Genomic DNA, 21,894 nt, shown 5'->3' on the forward strand with positions numbered 1-21,894 from the left:
AAGAGCAACGCAATCTTGACGCGTAGCAACGCTGTCTAGATAGACAGGTCATTAGCTTTTGAGACGCAACCGCTGAGTGTTCCTCTAAAAACTACCCGGTAGGAAACAGCGGACGCTACAAGAACTTGTATATCGAGAAGGAAATATAATCCCCTCTAATTTAACTTTAACTGTTCGCAGCGATTTGATTTATCACTCGTTTGTGTTTTTAAGTCATACCGAATTTAAAAACCTAAATATATCACTGGGAAAAATCAATGCCGTATCCGCAATATGTCTGCGCCCAGTGATAGCACACATCTAGTGAAGGTACCTTCCTTTTTATCTGTCATTTTCAAAATGCAGTTTTTCTCTGATCATAAGATTACGTGTGAATTCTGTAAAGGATCCCTTTCATAAAGTTGCAGTACGCATTTATTAATAATATTTTCTTAAAGGCGAACTTTCATTGATCGCTTAAAGGACTATCAAACATCTTTGATCCTGCATGTTTGTTTGTTTCATGTATTTTTTTTTGTTTTTGTACCATTGTACTGAATGCTTACTATATATATATATATATATATATATATATATATATATATATATATATATAATTTTTTTTTTAAGTTTGAGGTTTTTCATCTAATATTTATATTTCATTTCATTTCAGCTTTATTGCAGTGACCAAAAAATGATTTTAATTGTTTAATTGTAGTTAACAATAACAACACTGACTCCAAAGTACATGGCAAAAAATACCATGGTGTCATGTCTAAAAAAAATTAAGAATTTTATTTTGTTTTATTACTCAAGAATTTAAATGTGATGCACAAATTAAATAATTGTTTACAATTATTTAGTCTTTTGTGTGTGTGTGTGTGTGTGTGTGTGTGTGTGTGTGTGTGTGTGTGTGTGTGTGTGTGTGTGCTCTCGTTTTTATTAGATTGTGAGGACCAAATGTCCCCACAAGAATAGTAAAACGTGAAATCACCTACATTGTGAGGACTAGCCAATGGTCCCCACAAGGGAAATTGATTAATGAACATACTTAATGATGTTTTTTAGAAAATGTAAAAGAGCAGAAAGTTTTCTGTGATGGGTAGGTTTAGGGGTAGGGTTAGTGTAAGGGGACAGAATATACAGTTTGTACAGTATAAAAACCATTACGTTTATGGAGAGTTCCCACAAAGATAGTGGACCAGACATGTGTGTGTGTGTGGTCACATTTTGGTTACAAGACAAATTTTGTTTGTCTTTTTACACTAGTTCCATGCTTAAGCGCTCCAGATTTCAGGACATGTGGAAGTCTGTGCATGTGGTTTCACCCAGAATCTGGAGCAGAGATCTACAGAAAGCCTGGAGCACATGGGCTTGCAGACTCTGCTCTCAAACCCCATCCAACACACAGCCTTCACATCATCCCAGGACACAAGCTGAGAAAGCCAAACGCAGACGAGCACGGGAGAAGGCCATACTCAGTAGTGTGGGTTATGCATAATCAAAACAGTGCACATTTCATATGGTTTAAAAACCATTCAAGCCTTATAACCCTTTAACTCTTATAGGATGTGAATGATGTTGAACTGAGCTGGTCTGATAAAGAGAAAACAACCTACAATGAAGCACTCTTACCTGGAGAGAAGAAAGGTAACAGAATGCTTTTCCTCCTTCTCTTCATATTATTTCTTGTGTTACTGTGCATTGATGCTCTGAATGTTTTTTCCACTGATGGGGTTTATGTTTGACTAATGCAGTTACCGTATTATAGATGCCTGTGATATCATCCCTATCTCTTTAACTCCCATGTCTTCCAAACATCCTCTCTTTTAGACACCAGTCTGCCCTTCCCACAATCCTACAGCCCAGAATATGTGGAGTTTGGCTGGTATCGGTGGTGGGAGAAACAGGGATTCTTCAGTCCTGAGCAGCATGTAAGGGAGCAGTTATAGGTTTATATGCATTATTATCTTCATTAATAATCTGTTAATCCAATGAGATAGTCTGAAGTCTAAACTATAAACAATTTGTCTAAAGTATGTCTGAAACTTTTTATTACCAGCACTTCAACCAGTGTGGTTATTGCTTCTTTATGATGAATTCATATAAATGGATTTATTTAAATTAATGATTTATTTATTTATTTATTCAGCAAGGGCGCATTAAATTGATCAAAAATTACAGTAAAAACATTTATAATGTTACAATTTTTTTTAAATTTAAAATAAATGCTGTTTTTTAACTTTCAAAGAATCTTGGGGGGGGGGGGGGAATCGTGCTTTTCACAAAAATATTCAGCAGCACAACTGTTTTCGACTATTATGAAATAACTATTATAATAAACAAATGTTTCTTGAGCAGTAAATCAGCATATTAGAATGATTTCTGAAGGATTTTGTGACACTGAAGACTGGAGTAATGATGCTGAAAATTCAGCTTTACCATCACAGGAATAAATTACATTTTAAAATATATTCAAATAGAAAACAGTTATTTTAAATTATAATCATATTTCACAAAATTACAGTTTTTACTCTATTTTTGATCAAATAAATGCAGCATTGGCGAGCATAAGCTGTGCCGACTTTGTTCTTTTAGTAGAGCGGATGTATTATTGTACGTTACATACTTTTTTGACATACATTTATTAGTGTTCTTAGTTTTTGCACATATCATAATGTTTTTAACCAAGTTTTTTTTGTGTCTTATTCTTCAGAGTAAACAGCCCCATTCTGTTGATAAATATTTCTCCTTATGTATTCCACCGCCAAATGTGACCGGCATTTTACATCTGGGACATGCACTGACAGTGGCTATAGAAGATGCTTTGGCTCGCTGGTACCATTTTAAGAAACTCTTTGATTAACACTCAGTAACATAACATACATCAACAATACATGATACATACAAGATCTCTATAAATGGACTCTTTGTCAGACTCCAATATTATCTTATATTATTATGATGTTTTAAATTCAGGCGACGGATGCAGGGCTACAAGGTGCTATGGGTTCCAGGCTGTGACCATGCTGGAATTGCAACACAGGTATCCCATCTCTACATCTGTTAATGATGCTGAGATTTTATTTTCTATGTGTATTAGCTGTTCAGAAAACTCTCTGATGTGTGTGATAGTCTGTGGTGGAGAGGAAGCTGTTGAGGGAACAGGGGAAGTGCAGACAGGACTACAGTAGAGAGGAGTTCCTCAAACAGGTCTGGAGATGGAAAAATGAGTGAGTCTTTGTCTCTCCTTTTTTGCTGTCCTTCTTTTCTTTATATATCTATATGGAAGCTGGTTTCTGCCACAGAATAAAAAATAAAACGGTTAATTGCGACTTTTGATCTCACAATTCAGACTTTTCCCCCCCGCAATTTAGACTTTATAAGTTCCAATTGAAAGTATCTCACAATTCTGAGGGAGAAAAAAATCAGAATTGCCAGTTATTAACTCGCAATTGTGAGAGAAAAAAGGTCAGAATTGCAAGTTAATATCTCACAATTGCAAAAAAAAGTCAGAATTGCACATTTATATCTCACAGTTTGCCAGATTGTGAGAAATAAAGTAAAAAAAAAAAAATCCTGCAATTTCAGATTTTATTACTCACAATTGCGAGTTTATATCTCACAATTCTGAGAAAAAAAGTCAGAATTCCAAGTTTATTTCTCACAGTTTGCGAGATTGTGAGAAATAAAGTAAAAAAGTTGTGAGAAATAAACTCGCAATTGAGTATCACAAAGTCTGAATTGCAAGAAAATATTTTTTCTAAGAATTTCAAGTTTATATCTTGCAATTCGGTCTTTATAACTTAAATTTAAATAAGTGTATATATCATAATTCTAAGAAAAAACCAAGTCAGAATTATAAACTCACAATTGCGAGAAAAAGTTAGAATTGACAGTTTATATCTCACAGTTTGCAAGATCGCGAGAAATCAAGTCCAAAAACTGATTCCTGCAAATTAACACTTTATAATTAGCAATTGCATATTTATATCTCACAGTTGTGAGAAATAAACTCGATAAATTGAGTATCATAATGTCTGAATTGAAAGAAAATAATTTTTCTCAGAATTTCAAGTTTATATCTCACAATTCTGAGAAAAAAGGCCAGAATTTTGAGTTTATATCTCGCAGTTGCTAGAAATAAAGTCATAATTGTGAGTTTTTATCTCTCAACTGCAAGAAAAGTAAAAATTGTGAGATAAAACGTTGCAATTACCGTATTTTTTTATATCCGATTCCATATATATCAGAGCCTTTCAGTGGTTCAGGGTCGGTATATGGTACAATTGCAACTATTACATTATCCATTTCCATACGGTAACTGTTTAGGGACGTCTTTTTTAATTCAACTTAAATGTTTGGCCTTCTGTCTTTTCTTTTTTTTAGAAAAGGGGATGAGATTTATCATCAGCTGAGAAAACTAGGTGCATCTCTTGACTGGAGCAGAGCCTGTTTTACGATGGACCCGGTAATAAAAACTTTCTCAGTTCACACATTGGCTTTGTTTAGAATAGCATACTACCGTGGTACTGTATTCCTGCAGTAAATAATATACTATACATTCAGTTCACACTTTTAATATTTTCTGATACTTAATTACATTTAATTGCATTTAAACGAAAATATATTATAGGTTACATTTATATTAAATACAATTAGCTGAACTTTAGAGGGCTTTTTTAGACCCAGTTAAATTGAACTTAAGTGCCCCATTGTTTGTAATATTATAACTACTTCGTCTTTGAAATGTGGTTAAATTGTGCCGATTACACTGACAAGCATTCATGGTATATTAAAGTATACTGTACTTCAATCTCATTTCTATTGAAACTTGTGTGTCATTTATTTAAATGTATTTATAATTTCACATTTGTTATGATTAAGCTGAATTGTAGCACATTTAAAATATATTAACTTTAAATGCAATATTGAATCATTTATAATCAAGTAATTTACATGTGCTTAAGTATGTTAGTCAACACATCAAAATAAGTGTACTTTTATTATGCATGACAATAGATTATTAAAACTATTGATTTAAAATGTAATTAAAAAGTAAAACGTTTAATTTGACAGTATTACAAAGTACACTTTAGTCAATGTTGTAAGTGCGTACCATTTATCCCATTAATATAGTATCTGCAAGTACAGATTTGTTTAAAATATACGGTAACACTTTATTTTAAGGTGACGTTGTTATAGTAATAACAGTAAATTATGCATAATTACAAGTAACTAACCTTAAACGTAACTCTATTGTAATTACACGTAGTTGATTAATATCACCCAGTACTTATTTGAGTACAAAGTAACTTAAAATAAAATGTAACCAAATATACTTTTATGATTTGACGTACACATTCAATACTATTAAGCGCACTTCTTTTTCTTGAGGGTTTTCATTGTGACGAATGAACCAGGACTATTATCGACTGCAATTTTCATCCGTTTTAGGAGACATTTTGTCTACAAAATTGTATTAAACATAAATTTTTCTCTCTATAGGGTTTCAGCAGTGCTGTGACTGAAGCTTTTGTCAGGTTGTGTGACTCTGGGCTCATCTATCGTTCCGAAGGTCTGGTCAACTGGAGCTGTGCGTTAGAGTCAGCCATCTCAGATATAGAGGTGCATCACTGGGCCGAACAATATCTGACAACAATGCCACACATTTGTTGTAGACTAAGGCATGGTTCGATGTGTTAAGGTGGACTCAAAGGAGCTATCTGGCAGGACTCTTCTGTCTGTTCCCGGCTATCAGCAGAAAGTGGAGTTTGGGATCATGGTTACATTTGCATATCCTTTGGAGGGACAGGGTAAGTGGACTTGTTTCAGTTTGCTCGATTTCTTGAGATTTTGTTTTACCCCTTTAGTTCTAAGGTGTGGTTTATTTATTTATTTTATTTAGAAAGAGAGGTTGCCGTTTCAACCACTCGTCCAGAGACGATGCTGGGAGATGTGGCCATTGCTGTTCATCCCGATGACCCTCGATATAAAGTAAAGTTATAATGGTTTTCAAATGGATTTTCTTGTCAACTGTGCTTATGATATGTGACCCTGTATCGTAAAACCAGTCACAAGTCGCACGGGTATTTTTGTGGCAATAGCCAACAATACATTGTAGCTATGGGTCAAAATGATCGATTTTTCTTTTACGCCAAAAATCATTAGGATATTAAGTAAAGATCATGTTCCATGAAGATATTTTGTAAATTTCCTACCATAAATATATAAAACATTTATTTTTGTGAGTGAATGTAGCACAATCGCGAACATAAATGGACAACTTTAAAGGCGATCTTCTCATGTTTAGTTTTTTTTTTGCACCCTCAGATTTCAGATTTTCAAATAGTTGTATCTCGGCCAAATGTTGTTCTATCCTAACAAACCATACATCAATGGAAAGCTTGTTTATTCAGCTTTCATGTAATGTATACATTTAAATCTCATGGCTGTACTTCTGTTCGAACGAGATATTATTGTACTACATAGTGTGCTCATTTTCTGGGCTATTGTGACCTAGAATACTGAATATTTTCAGTTTACAACCAAAGCTCAAGCCCAAAATATGAATTCTTTTTACTTCAGGATCTTCATGGCAAACACTGCAGGCATCCATTCACTGAGCGGTTATTACCTATTGTCACTGACTCTATGGTGGATATGACATTTGGCACAGGTATTTCATTTGTTTATGCATGATATTTTTGGAGATGAGTGGTTAATTTTTTTTGCTGATAACAAATTAAATGGGCCCTTTCCACATTTCCAGGGTTCTCAGGAAAAGTTATGATAGTGGGGTAAACTTCTATACATTTTTAGTTCCCATTTGCTACAATAGCAAAAGAACAAATCTGTGATGGCGTTTTCCAAAAGAGACCTATATATAAAATATTTGGACAATTTTCACCTCGACTGTTCACATTGCAAAAAATCAGTTGAGAATACAGCCTTAAGGTGCAATCACTGTTATACATATACAGTCTTTTTAATAGGAATTCATGTGTCTTGAATTTCTTGTTAGGGTGAAATATTTCCCCACACAGGCTTTGCAAGATATAATATTGGTGACACGGATTTGTCACATTGACCAACAGAAAGCTGCTTGGATTAAAAGTGACTTCTGTGTGAGCGGTGCTTCATAACTACACTATTGTCAATGGACAATAGACCTTTTTTGCCTGATAATCTGATGAAATTTCACTATTAAAATTTCAGCCCCAGTCTTTCAACTTTGCCTTCATAGGTGCTGTTAAATTGACACCAGCTCATGACCACACTGACTTCCTACTCTCTCAGAGACATTCACTCCCACACCTCACTGTGATTGGAGGAGATGGGACCATGACCTCAGTCTGTGGCCAATGGCTAGAGGTACAGAGATCATTTTACAATTTACCTTTACCAACCTTTTATTCTCTATTGTGACCAATATCCGAGTGAAACGGCGAAGTCGTTGCAAGAGGGAGGGCAAGTTATTTTGTTTAAGGATTGTAAGGGATCATAAATAAAAATAATTATAATAATGTACACAGATAAATAATTTATGATAAACACTGGAATATTCCATAAAAAAGATGAATGGTCAATTTTGATTTTATGGTGACTGTGTCCTCAGAATTATTACACAACCACCTCATTACAATTATTGATCATGGGATAAAGGTTTAATCCGACCACCATAAATGTTAAAACCTATTAGCAAAATTGGTCCCTTGTTTTTATTGCAAATAATTAATATCTACTGTATATTTTGCTAATATGGGTAAAGACTTATATTTTCAGTATAATTTCATATTAAAGGTATAATTTCAGTAAATATTTGATTATTTTTACTTATAGTGCTTGTAGTATTTGATTTATAATAATAATTTGTTTTTTGTTTCATATTTAGAGATTTAAAAACAAATATTTGGTAACATTTTACTAAAGGTTGCATTATTTATTGTTTGTTAATTCATTAACAATAACTAACAATCAGCAATACATTTGTTACAGTATTTATTCATTTTGGTAACATTAGTTAATAAAATACTTTTGATTTTAAAAATGTATTAGTAAATGTTGAGATTAACATTAACTGGGATTAATAAATGCTTTTGAAGTATTTTTTATTGTTAGTTCATGTTACTACTGTTAACAACTGGAATCGTATTGTAAAGTGTTACCAAATGATTATATCCCCTATAAGACATCAACTTGAGAGACATTATTTCTAATTGTAGAAAAACAAAACAGTACTCAGTGCTTAACTTGGTGTGAATGGGTAAGTAAATAACTATGCTAACTAGAAATATAACGCTAATTATAATAACTGTATTAGCACACACTTTGCAGTTTTAAATTTGGATGGATTCTGATTTAATGTCAATGTTTTTATCATTCATCAGCTGTAAAAAACAAACAAAAAAACATTCTGAAAGTGATTCCAAAGATATTTTTCCTCTCCGTCCCTATTGTTATAGTTGTGGTGTTAACTTCCATATTCTCATAGAATAACAACGATTATTACAATTGAATGCTTATAGTTATCGCTTATAGTTATCGATATAGTTATCATCCTTAGTCTGAATGGGCTTTTAGTGCTCAGCATTGATTTATATTATTCACACAATGAAACCTATTCAGTTTTGAGTGTCAGAGGCCTCTGAGAGAAACATAGCTTGCTGCAAGACTTAAAAAAAAAAATAAAGGTCAAACTAGCTACTAGGCAATGTGCATCTTCAGTATATATTACAGGGGTCAGTGAGGATTGTGAAACTGATGAACATATCGAAGGTCTGTTCACTGGAAAGACTTTGTAAAGGTCAAAGAATCTGTACTGTAGAGCAGGCCTCTATAAATGCATTAAAGGAGCTGTATGTAAGAAATTTATTTGAATTAATCATAAAATGGCCCTGATATGTCACTAGACATTGAGAAATCATGTTCATTTCAAATACTTATATCACTGACAACAGTAGTCCGGCCAGGATATTGTCATTTAAAAAGTGAAGTTGCAGCCCTCAACTGATGTTGATGTTGTCATGTTGTGTTTTGGTCTGATGCTCCACCCTCCACCTATCGACCATTCACGAAGTCAGTAGTGTTGCGCCATCCGGGTTGCCAGCTCTGCTCTAGTTACCACAGCTGCAGCTACACACGTGTCGGATAAAAAAATGCAGCCAATAAAATGCAGGGGATACACCGCTCTACAGTAATTTGAAAGTGATTGCAGTACCGGTTTTGGCCACAATCTTACATACAGCTCCTTTAACATATTGTATTACAGGAGGTCATGTATATTTCAAGATCATGAAACTATTGCGAGTTTGAAAGGGCTCTGAGATCAACTTATCCACAGTTTAAGGAAGTCTGAGGAAGTCTGGTCTAGAATGTTAAAGCATATTTGATAGTAGCATGGTCTAATTGTGCAAACCTGTTACCAAAATTCAACCCAAAGCCTAAATGTGCTTAAAAATCAATATTAAATATGCTAACTTATCGACTTCCTGAGAACAATTTTAAATTGAGAAGAAAATACATTATTAATGTCAATGCTTAGGTTGCTCTGGGTTAAAATAGTGCAAGAAGTGAAGAAATTATCACATAAAATGTATTACTACTGCATAATATAATATAATATAATATAATATAATATAATATAATATAATATAATATAATATAATATAATATAATATAATATAATATAATTATGCATAATATTAGTAGTAATAATTGAGTTGACTGAGTTCCAAAAAGGAAAACTAAATGGAAAGTGATCTTCTTCGAAAGATGATAGGGAAGTCTCTGAAAATAAAATAACAATTAAATCATTCTTTGTATTTATATGCATTAGAATGAATCGCCAACAACAAATGAATGATAATGACAGCTTTAGCCTTAAGGTATCTCTATATTTGAAGGAATGGATATTGAGCATGTAAAGTATGTTTCTGTCTCTCAGGGTGTTAAACGCTTTGATGCCAGAGAACGAGTAATTACTGCGCTGATGGAGAGGAATCTGTTCAGAGGAAAGAAGGATCATCCCATGTCATTACCAATCTGCAGGTAAACCACTGTAAATTAGACCCCAAACCAGTAAATTCTTCCCAATCTTCTCACTTCTGAGATAATTACAGGCTGCTGAATTATCATCTGTCTATATTTCACCACACGTTTGTGTACTTAGGCAGACTATTCCTTTAAAACATTTTTGGCAGCTTTTTTTATTATTATTATTTGACTAAAAAAATACCTGTAGTCTTTGACATTATGTCATGTCTTGATTTTATTCCTCCCACATAGTCGCTCTGGAGATGTCATTGAACCATTGCTGAAGAAACAGTGGTTTGTACGCTGTCAGGAAATGGGCAAGAAAGCAGTTCAAGTGAGTGAGTGTGTTTTAAATGTGTGGTTGCATTAGATTTAAATTGTGCTGATTCGCTAAACCAACACAGTATTTGCGACGGATACAGTTGTTCAGCTATGTCTTACACATAATTATAATAAGGCTAATAATAAAATCATATGTATACATTACTTATAGTTATATATACTATCATTTAAAAGTTTACGGTTAAGGTTGCATGATGCATTACATTTATCAAAAGTGACAGTGAAGTCATTTATAATGTAACAATAGATCATTATTTGTTTCAAATAAATGCTGTTCTTTTCAAAGAATCATCAAAAGATTCGTCAAAGAATTCGCCAAAAATTATTCATGGTTTATGTGCAGCATAACTGTTTTCAACATTGATTATAATTAGAAATGTTTCCTGAAGCATTTTAAAATATAGTAAACCAGAAAATGGATGTAAAATATTTCACAATATAACTGTTTTGACTGGATTTTTTTCTTTTAAAAAATAAATAAATGCAGCCTCGGTGAGCAAAAGAGACTTCTTTCGAAACCATTGAAAATATTACCTTCACCAAAGTAATCGAACAGTTATGCACATTTACAGTTAACGTTTCATAATCCTGGTTTTGTTTATATGGCCTTGAATTGACATGCTTGTGGTTTAATTACCGTCCCCGTCAATATTCCCTCGAGCAATAGCAAATGCGTGGCTCATCAAGAGCTTTACTGGAAAACATATTCCTGTTACTGGTCAATGATGCTGTACAAACCTTTAATTTGCCATTGAAATTTGATTATTCTTTTTGATGATTTTGTTGATTTACACACTGACATCCCATGTAAATACTCTTTTTAGGCAGTGGAAGAAGGGGATCTACAGATTACTCCTCACTTTTATTCAAAAATGTGGAAGAGCTGGCTGTCCAACATCAGGTTAGCCTTATTATATCCACACTACATAGATCTTTCTTACATATGCAAAGCTTGATTTTTAAAATGGACTATTTTGTAGGTTGTCTGAATGTCTATTTGACTTGTCAGTGAGTTTTAAGGAGACTCTGTATAATTAGGCTGGTTTAGGGTCATGTCCATATGAACAGTGACACTCTTCTGTTAATATTCTTTCAATTTCATGCTTGAATAAGATTTTTTATAACTTCATTTATATCTCCACCTTGCAGTGATTGGTGTATTTCCAGACAGCTTTGGTGGGGTCATCAGATTCCAGCCTATCGAGTGACTCTGCAAAACTCAAAGGACACAGAAGAGGTGGGCGACTATCATAAAATCTGCATTTCTAGCCCAAAGATGACCTTTAATGTACTTGCTCCACCATAATGTGTCCATGATTAGGCCTGATCATATTGTGTGAGGTTTTGACGAAAGCTTTGACGGTTGTTGACTGTCTCGAGCAGGAGCAGTGGGTCTGGGGCAGGAGTGCTGCAGAGGCTCGACATCGTGCGGCTGTGAAGTTTGGGGTGAATCCTGATGCCATCACACTCACACAGGGTGATTATCATAGAGTTGACATGAATCACACTTCTGTTTTGATGATTACTACTCATAATCTAGACTACTTTCAAAAGTGTGGCCTCTTATGCTCACCAAGGCTGCATTTATTTAATCAAAAATACTGTGAAATTTTGAATTATTATTATTATTTTAAAAAAACTGTTTTCTATTTTATTATATTTTAAAATGTTATTTATTCTTGTTATAGAAAAGCTGATTTTTCAGCATCATTACTCCCAGTGTCACATGGGAGTAATGAAATCATTCATCAGAAATCATTCTTATACGCTGATTTGGTGCTCAAGAATCATTTCTTATTATTATCAATGTTGAAAACAGTTGTGCAGCTTAATATTTTTTTTTGGAAACCATGATAGAGGATTCTATGATGAATGGAATGTTAAAAGCTTTTATTTGAGATAGAAATCTTTTGTAACATCATAAATGTCTTGCTGAATAAAAGTAATATTGTACTGACCCAAACTTTTAAATGTTAATGTATATTTCAGTAATGGAAGAAATATTGAAGAACAGATATTAAGGAATGCCAACTCATTTGAGTTGTTGTTCCAAACCTGTATGATTTTTGTTCTTCCGTGGAGCTAAAAAAAGACATTTAGCAGAATATCCTTTTTAGTAAAATAAGGTTAATGGTCACCCAGGACTGTCAAACCCCGAGTGACAAAAAGTACCTTAAAAGTTGTTTATATGACTCATGCTTTATATAGTCCTCTGTCAGCTTTGTGGGAAAAGAAAACAAATGTAAATTATTTACTGAAAGTTAAATAATTCACTGATATTTTTTATTTTCAGACACAAGCTTTCAAATCTCATTCACATTCAAATGTCACATCAGGTTTGTCCTCAGTAATGTGGTTTTTGTATACAGCTGATCGTGACACCCCTAATTTGAATGCATTTATTTAAATCACATGAATGAAATTTGAGAGTTTTTAGTCAACAAATTAAACTTTGATCAAACAAATCTGTCATATGAATTGAAATATATTAATTTGGGCTACTCTTATGATACATTTAGACTTGACAGCCCCTGTTAGCCATTTATTATTAATAATAATCATAAAATAAACTGTATGGTTCACGGTTACCAAACAACTCAGCACCTCGCTGCATTATTATAGCACTAATGTGCGGCCCCAGGCGTGCACATACAGTATGAACTATTTTACAATGACTGGAAATGTGACTTTTAGAGTCAGAGTTATTTGTTTTGTAAGGCTGATCTTAAAACGTATTACTTGCTCACAAATCAACCATGTGTCTGTTTGTTTCAGACCCAGATGTGCTGGATACTTGGTTCTCTTCTGGTCTCTTTCCATTTGCAATGCTTGGCTGGCCTGAGCAGGTTCATTTTATAGTCCATTTTTCTCTCACCATCATGAAAAAACAAGAACACCTATATTTTAATATGTGGAGATGAACATGCTTTGATCTGACTCTCTATTCTCAGACAGAGGACCTAAACCAATTCTACCCCAATTCCATTCTGGAAACAGGAAGTGACCTCATCTTTTTCTGGGTGGCCAGGATGGTTATGTTGGGCAGAGAGCTGACAGGCCAGCTGCCCTTTAAACAGGTTGTGTTGATGGCTTATTGCTGAGCTCATAACTCTAAATGTCATATCTTAAGGTTGGCAGGAATTGAAAATTTTATATTGCGATGTGTGTCATATACCAAAAGTATCCAAAATGTCACTGAGAAATGTTACCATCTATTTTGCCATCAAAATGTCTTAAAAGTTTAGTGCAGCTCTGACTCTTTTATTGCTCTTTCTCTCACTTCTCCATCACTGTGTGAAACAGGTGCTCTTTCACTCTCTGGTGAGAGATAAATATGGGCGGAAGATGAGTAAATCTTTAGGAAATGTCATTGACCCTCTTGATGTCATCTCAGGGATTTCTTTGGAGGTATACACACATACTCACTCTCAGTCTGAAGGCCTATTTTAACCACGTGCAAAACATAAATTATGTTGTATTGATGCATTTACTTTTGAAACTGGAAATTATGGGTGTTGCAAATCAAACGGCTTGTCTTCATTTTTAATGGGGACCTATTATGCCCTTTTTCAAAGTCTTGATTTTGTTTTTGGGGTCTACTTGAATAGGTTTTCAATTTTCAAAACTACTCTCTTTCCAGTCTGTCAGTAACGTTCTGTTTAGTTCCTGTCTCTATGAAGCCCCTCCTTCGAAAAGCACAGTGTGCTCTGATTGGTCGGCTAGACCAGTGTGTTGTGATTAGTCAACCACTTCGCTCAATTAAAATGAAAACGGAAAATAATAGCTGATTCAAAATATTAATAAAAACTATAGTAATATCTCATTAATACATACATAATTTGCTACTTGTTATTGCAAGTTAATTACAGGTTGTGTTAGTGGGAGGGGCTTTTTTATACTGGAGAGCATTTAATTGGATAAAAATGCCTGTGTGCGATGAGTCATCAATAAACTTGGTCCATGTCTCTAGAAGGCAAATGTTAAATGATTATATCTGCAAAAGTTGTATTTAGTCAGCTTTTACAGTAGGAGTGTGCTATAATACATGGATGGCCTCGAAACTGATACTAGGGATGCACAATACAGCTGTACCGTACCGATATTAAAGATTGTTTTAGTTTATAAATATTGGATATTTAATATTGCATTCTCATTTTTACATTTTTATTTTTTACATTTAATTACCTTTGCCATCATTTAACACATTTAAAGTTAATCTTTAGAAACACAAATAATTTATCAACACTGTTAAATCTTTTGCAAATCTCAGAATAAATATCCATTTTCATACTGTATATGATAAAGTTGTGATTCCTAATTTCACTTGTAGCATTTAAATTATTGATTTTAGTCTTTTTTTTTCTTTAAAAAGAAATTTGACAAAATAGTATTACATTTTAATATTAGCCATTTATTGGTAATTAGCCATAACTAATTAATATTGGCTTATGATATCGGCCAGAATTTTAATATTAGTGGATCCCTAACTAAAAAAACATGGACTAAAAGCCTCAAAATTCCCATTTTAACAGAGAAATCTATTTTTACAGAGAATTGTATAATTAATAGTCTTTATATTATGTGAGAATAGACCAGTGTTGTAAATGTTAACGAAAACTATTTAAAATATTTTCATTAATCGAAATAAAGGTAATAATAATAACAAAATATAATATAAAAAGTTTAGTTGCCTTGTCAACTAACTGAAAAGAAATGTTTAAGTTGCAATACTAAAATTACTTGAACTTAAAAATAAATTAAAGCTAAAGAGACATGACAAAAACACAATAAAATTACTAAAACCTAGTTGAAAATAAAAGCTAATTCAAAACTAGCTTTTAGTGTATAAATAATACAAAAATATCACTGGAATATATTTTTTCTTATACATTAGTGTAGTTTCATACCATTATACTTGATTTGAAACCTTTTTAAGCCCTTTCTATGCCTGTATTTTTTCCTCCTTTCCCTTTTTAGTTCATTCAAACACTAAATTCTCAGTATATTAATAACAATAATAATTCAAACGTATTAATGAATATAACAAGACTTTGTACAGCTGGCAGTGAACAGCTATCAGTCAGATGTCTTTAACCAGGCCTCAGGGCAGAACTGAATCCACTCATTTTGAAAGCACAGCCAATCCATTGTGAAATCTTAATATTTGAAGCAGCTAATGTTCTAATCACCACTTTGTCCTGAGGACTTCATTTTCTTGTCAGTCACATTCTGGTTTGATCTCTGTAGAGACTTCAAGAGAAAGTCAGAGAAGGAAACTTGGATCCGAGAGAAAGCGTTGTTGCCATGGAGGCTCAGGTCAGTGCGAGGCTCTCCCTATTCCAGTGATCCAGTCGCTCCCAGCTGAGCAGGTTCACCTCATTTCATGTGTCCTTTCTACAGAAGAAAGATTTCCCTAAAGGGATTCCAGAGTGCGGGACAGACGCTTTGAGGTTTGCTCTCTGCTCTTATAAAGCCCAGGGTAAGTCGCCCTCATTACAGATTCATGTAATCAAACCTTACGATCAGAAATACCCAGAGTTCTTTACTCCCTCCGCTGACGTTTTGTTCAAATCCTGTCTCAGGAGAGGACATCAGCCTGTCTGTGTCTCAGGTGCTGAGCTGTAGACATTTCTGTAATAAGATGTGGCAGGCGGTGCGGTTCACCCTCGCCACGTTGCATGATGCAAGTTTACCGACATCATTAGCGGAGGTACGACAGCAAATATATATAACAATAAAACAACCCGTCGAATCTGATCCAGCTCACTGCATAATACCAACATGATTTAATGATCTTCATTCTTCATCCTCCTGTTCTGAATTTAAACCTAAATATGAAGAAAACGCTTTATCTCATGCTGTATTTTGTCCTGAACCTCCACTATGCTGTTTCACATTCTTTCTTCTGCTTTCATTCGGTTTAATGAGATTAAATCATAAAGGAAGAAGAACAGTGCCAGTGCTAAATGACTTGTAGAAGCAAAATGGCAGAAAATCCATTTGAAGGATGAAGTCACAGATCTTCACTGAGATTATCAGTTGATAACTGTTTCCTCCACAGTGTGCTTGTGTTAGTAACAAAATCTACTGGCAGCCTGTTATAGTGCACATTTTGCTTCAAGGGAATTTTGAGAAAATATTAAAGGTTCTCTAAGCGATGTCGGGTGACGTCACTTCTTGTTGACGTTTAAAGTATTGTCAAACAAAATGGAGGCTAGCTAGACCCTCCCTCCTCCTCATCCGCGCACTAACCCCCCAAACCCCGCCCCCAAGTCCTTCTTGTCGGTGATTGGCTGGAACTGTTTGTCATGTTTCGTGGAGCGGGTTAGCCCAGTTTGTTTTTGTTGCTGTTTGTGGAGCCTGGGCTGTCTACAGAGATCGCGTTTCTTTACAGTGTGTTCAGGGGACAGGCAGCCAGCGGTTAGTGAGGAGATGTTTGCTGTCAAAAAATGTTTTGGCCTAAAAAAACGCGTGACATCGCTTAGAGCACCTTTAAGTGAAATAATTGATTAATTTTGTGAATTCCTTTTAAGGAATGAATACTTTTATTCAGGTAGGATGCATTAAATTGATCAAAAGTGACAGTAAAGAGATTTATAATGTTACAAAAGACTTAAATGTCACATTTCTGTTCTTTTGAACTTTCTCAGGATTAAAAAATCCTGAGTTTTCAACATTGAAAAGAATAAGACATTTTTCTTGAGCAGCAAATTAGCATATTAGACTGATTTCTGAAGGATCATGTGACACTGAAGACTGAGTAATGATGCTGAAAATTCAGCTTTAACATCAGGAATAAATTACATTTTCAAGTATAGTTGTATTTTCAAATAAATTCAGAGGTTTCATTCAAAAATGTAACAAAAAATCTTACCAACCCCAACATTTTTAACAGTACTGTACATTCATTCAGAAAATTGACTGAATCTGTAAATTGACCTCGCTAAATATCGGTATTAAAAAACTGGTAGGCAGACTAATATTGATTTTAGTGTTTTTCTCAATTTGTCTCTCAGACCTATCCTTTATCTAGCATGGACAGGTGGATATGTTCGCGTCTGTACAGCACAGTTCAGCAGTGTGAGCAGGGTTTCGAGAGCTTCGAGCTCCACACGGTCACGTCTGCACTGCACTCTTTCTGGCTCCACAGTCTGTGTGACGTCTACCTGGTGAGTATGATCTGCACTGCAGTGCTGTCATGATTTGATGGATCTTACAATCATTGATTGATGAGTTTCCTCCCTAAACTGGCTTTTTTGTTCCTCTCTTACTCCTTCAGGAAAGCATCAAGCCGGTGTTGAAATGTGAAGGCTCTGATAGTGAAGAACAGAGAGTTCGAGAAAGGCAGGTGGCCACGTCTGTGTTGTATCACAGCGTGTCCGTCTCTCTCGCTCTCCTCTCGCCCTTTATGCCGTTCCTCACAGAGGAGATGTGGCAGAGACTCGTGCCTTACGGTGACTCTGACAGGACCTCTTCCAGCCTGTGTGTGCAGCCCTACCCAAAGACCTCACAGCTGGTGAGCCAGTCGGAAACACAAACACTACACCTGCTCCCTGCCTGAGAACATGCAGTTGTTCTTTTTGACACAAAACAACTCTTTTCAATCTCCTCCTTCACCACAGGAGCACTGGTACTTTCCCAAGGAGGAAGCAGACTTCTCTTTGGTACAGGAAGTTGTCAGAGTGGCGAGGTTACTGAGGGCCCAGTGCCAGATGACAAAGGAAAGACCTGACTGTGAGAAAATCTCCGTTTTTTTGACTTCACGTTAATGTTTTAGTTTTGGTAGCTGTGTTTGTAAAGGCAAGTATCACTACTGCAAAACTTTGAAGTAATATTTTAATATTATTTGATATACTCTTATAGTATTTTTGAATTAACATTTATATATTATATTATATAATATAATATAATGTAATATAATATATTATATTTTCAGTCAGGGTTATTATTGTTAACCAAAAAACATAAAAAACATTTTGTTTCTTAAAATATAATATAGGTTAACTGAAATAAAATAAAACGTTAAAATAAACCTTAAACTTGTTTTATTTCAGCTAGTTGCCAAAACATTTCTCATTTTATTTATTTTAACTCGATGTACTAAAATGAAAAACTGAAATGAATATTAGTAAAAGCTGTAGACGTATAAAAATATATAACTAATTCAAAGTTTTAATCAAATCTATAATAGTGTCTCAATGATACTAAATTAACACTGTTTTGGTGTTAATTGGACCCCCTTTTGCCATCAGAACTGCCTTAATTCTTTGTGGCATTGATTCAACAAGGTTCTGGAAACATTCCTCAGCAATTTTGGCTCATATTGAGATGACCGCATCACACAGTTGCTGCAGATTTGTCTGCTGCACATTCATGATGCGAATCTCCCGTTCCATTACATCCCAAAAGTGCTCCATTGGACTGAGATCTGGTGACTGTGGAGGTATTTTGAGTATAGTGAACTCATTGTCATGTTCAATGTAGTTTGAGATGATTTGAGCTTTGTGACATGGTGTGTTATCCTGCTGGAAGTAATCATCATAGACTGTGGTCATAAAGGGATGGACATGATCAGCAACAATACTCAGGTAGGCTGTGGCGTTTAAATGATGCTCAATTGGTACTAAGAGGCAAAAAGTGTGCCAAGAAAATATCCAACACACCATTAAACCACCACCAGCAGCCTGAACAGTTGATGCAAGGCAGGATGGATCCATGCTTTCATGTTGTTTATGCCAAATTCTGATCCTACCATCTGAAAGTCGCAACAGAAATCGAGACTCATCAGAGCAGGCAACCTTTTTTTCTTCTATCTTCTATTGTCCAATTTTGGTGAGCCTGTGTAAATAGTAGCCTCAGTTTTTGGTGCCAGACGGGGTGGTCTGAGTATTTCAGAAACTGTTGATTTACTGGATTTTCAGACACAACCATCTCTAGAGTTTACAGAGAATGGTCTGAAAAGAGAAAATATCCATTGAGTGGCAGTTCTGTGGCTGAAAATGCCTTCCTGATGCCAGAGGTCAAAGGAGAATGGCCAGACTGGTTCGAGCTGATAGAAAAGCAGCAGTAACTCAACTAACCACTCGCTATAACTGAGGAATGCAGAAGAGCATCTCTGAACGCACAACACGTTGAACCTTGAAGCAGACGGGCTACAGCAGCAGAACAACCCACCGGTGACACTCCTGTCAGCTAAGAACAGGAAACCATGTTATGTTCAAAGTCACTTAAATCACCTTTCTTCCCCATTCTGATGTTCAGTTTGAACTTCAGAAGATCATCTTGACCATGTCTATATGCCTAAAGGCATTCAGTTGCTGCCATGTGATTTGCTGTTAAGATATTTGCATTAGCATGCAATTGAACAAGTGTACCTAATAAAGTGGCCGGTTAGTGTGTAGTAGATTAAATCGTTCATCATGTGATCTATAATAGTTGTGTCTTCTAGTGTGGGCAGTGTGTGGACCAGATCAGGCTGAGACTCTTCTCCACTTCAGATCTGCTATCTGCACGCTGGGCCGAATCTCAGCGCTTCATCTGCACTGTCCAGAGGGAGGTTTCGCTGACTCCCCTCCACCTAAGGCCAGTGCTGTAGGGGTGGTGGATCATTCCATCTGCTTGCATCTCAGTGTTCAGGTAATGCAGAGTAAGATTTTCCTTTCTAAAGTAAGGATGCTTCTATATATACACACTGCTGATGTCTCATTCTCTCTCTGTCAATGTAGAATGGTATTAATGCTGACAAACAGAGAGCTCTTCTCTCTCAGCGCAGAGAAAAGCTGGCATCCAAACTCAAGCAAGCCCTTGCTCGGACATACGTGCCCAACTACACAGAAAAAGTACCTGATAAAGTCAGAAAAGAGACGGAGAATAAGGTGAGTACAGAAGATAATGGGGAGTTTTACCTCACAAAATCTGTGCAGACCATCTTACACAATGAAGCCTATTGTAGGACCTTTTCTTTTTTGCATTGTGACATTATTTTGCCATTATAATTATGCAAACAATTATATATTATTTAAATTGTAAAATCATCATGCAATCATTATGTATATCATGCTAATATTTGTTGTATTGTAATCAAAATTTTTTTTTTTTATTAATCTAATGACAATTTGGAAGACTTCATTGGTAATTCCTTTCAATTCCAGAGGTTAAATATGACATGGATTTTCTTTGTAAGATTCATCCACCTCTACATGAGAAAGATATTTGAAAACCAAATATAAATAGCTAGATATAAATAGCTATAAATAGCTGTCCGGATTTCTATGTTACTTGAAATGCATGAGGTTTCCTTGCAAGCCTCATTGCACACTGTTTTCACACACTGTTGAAATTCCATTTTCAACAGAAAACATTATTTATTTTGTGTTAATAAAGTTCAGTATGAGATTATGCACATGTATTTATGTGCTTTAAAAAGTTTATGCATGCACTTCATGCTTCATTCTGTATATCCCATGAGAAATCTACATTCTTGTCAATAGAATAATATATACAGCTGAATAAGGAGCTTGCATGCATTTTTTTTGTGTTCTAAAATAACCAGATCACAGCTATGGAGAAAGAGCTGAAGAACATTGAGGACCAACTTTTGGCTTTGGAAGAAATAAGGAAAGAAGTCTAATGGACACATTGAACCAAATACTAAAGCCATCCAATAACCAGATGGAAAGAATACTTTTTTCTTTTAGTAAATCTGATGAAGATGCCTTGAAACAGGCAATGAGTCACTGCTTTATTCAACAACAACAACAAAAATGTCTGGTTCATATTTATTATGTTGGTTTCGATGTAACATTAATGTAAAATAAATTATTTACCAAATAACACAATTGTTGAATCATTTTACTTTTGTGTGCCTTTTTTTTCATCATATCAAATTCTGTGAAATACATAAGAAGACTTACAAAAGGTTGTTTTAAGATTAATTTCATTTTTTTGTAAATAAACACCTCATCTATGCTTTATTAATTAACATGTTCTTTGCTCTGCCTATAGATATGAAGGAAAAAACTAGTCTGAAAAAGGTTCATTGGTGAATGTGATCTATTTATATAAACAGCCTGTTTTAGGACCATTAGGCTATATTATTTTATTATGTTATACAATCTTATACATTATGCTAATATATGTATATATATATATATATATATATATATATGCATTACTACTATCATAAAATATATAGTATTACGCCTTTACATTCAAAATTTAACCACCAACATCCATTTTAACCTGTATTTGTAATGTATGTAATAACCGATTTATCTTCACTTCAGTAAAACCAGTTAAATGATTGTCAAAAATTGTTTCCGATTTTTGCACTTTGGTTACATTTTATAACAATAACATTATCTCAAGTTATGCATTTATATTGCATACTGACCTTATCAAACACAAGCACGTTTCAAAGCAAGACAATTCTGTGTGTTGGCTGTAGGTGTCGTCATTGTTGATTGTGTCATTGTTGCCTATCTCAGCAGGGAACTCTTCCTCATCATATCTTCCCTATCAGTTGCATTCTAGGTCATA

The 21,894-nt window shown here is 34.6% G+C and overlaps 1 protein-coding gene across 4 annotated transcripts; it reads left to right on the plus strand.

The window, feature by feature from the left end:
* Positions 1–80: 80 nt before the first annotated feature.
* On the plus strand, positions 81–21,121 carry vars2 (valyl-tRNA synthetase 2, mitochondrial). Of its 4 annotated transcripts, none has more exons than XM_056254474.1 (30): positions 82–309; positions 1,249–1,465; positions 1,548–1,629; positions 1,813–1,913; positions 2,696–2,817; positions 2,959–3,025; positions 3,115–3,212; positions 4,369–4,450; positions 5,488–5,607; positions 5,687–5,795; positions 5,888–5,976; positions 6,568–6,658; positions 7,226–7,353; positions 9,926–10,029; positions 10,267–10,348; positions 11,181–11,257; positions 11,506–11,593; positions 11,737–11,833; positions 13,132–13,202; positions 13,308–13,433; positions 13,660–13,764; positions 15,604–15,672; positions 15,757–15,835; positions 15,939–16,066; positions 17,373–17,525; positions 17,636–17,872; positions 17,979–18,090; positions 19,805–19,992; positions 20,082–20,231; positions 20,909–21,121. In XM_056254474.1, exons 2-30 carry the CDS (start codon positions 1,253–1,255, stop codon positions 20,984–20,986), a joined length of 3,246 nt encoding a protein of 1,081 aa, XP_056110449.1. In that variant the 5' UTR covers positions 82–309; positions 1,249–1,252; the 3' UTR covers positions 20,987–21,121. The 4 variants fall into 4 exon arrangements, with proteins under 4 accessions (XP_056110452.1, XP_056110449.1, XP_056110451.1 ...); XM_056254476.1 differs by having other exon boundaries at positions 11,740–11,833; XM_056254475.1 differs by having other exon boundaries at positions 82–303.
* The last annotated feature ends 773 nt before the right edge of the window (positions 21,122–21,894 follow it).

Source organism: Rhinichthys klamathensis, unplaced genomic scaffold (assembly GCF_029890125.1).
Source record: "Rhinichthys klamathensis goyatoka isolate OS25496 unplaced genomic scaffold, OSU_Roscu_1.1 h1tg000111l_1, whole genome shotgun sequence".
Taxonomy (NCBI): domain Eukaryota; kingdom Metazoa; phylum Chordata; class Actinopteri; order Cypriniformes; family Leuciscidae; genus Rhinichthys; species Rhinichthys klamathensis.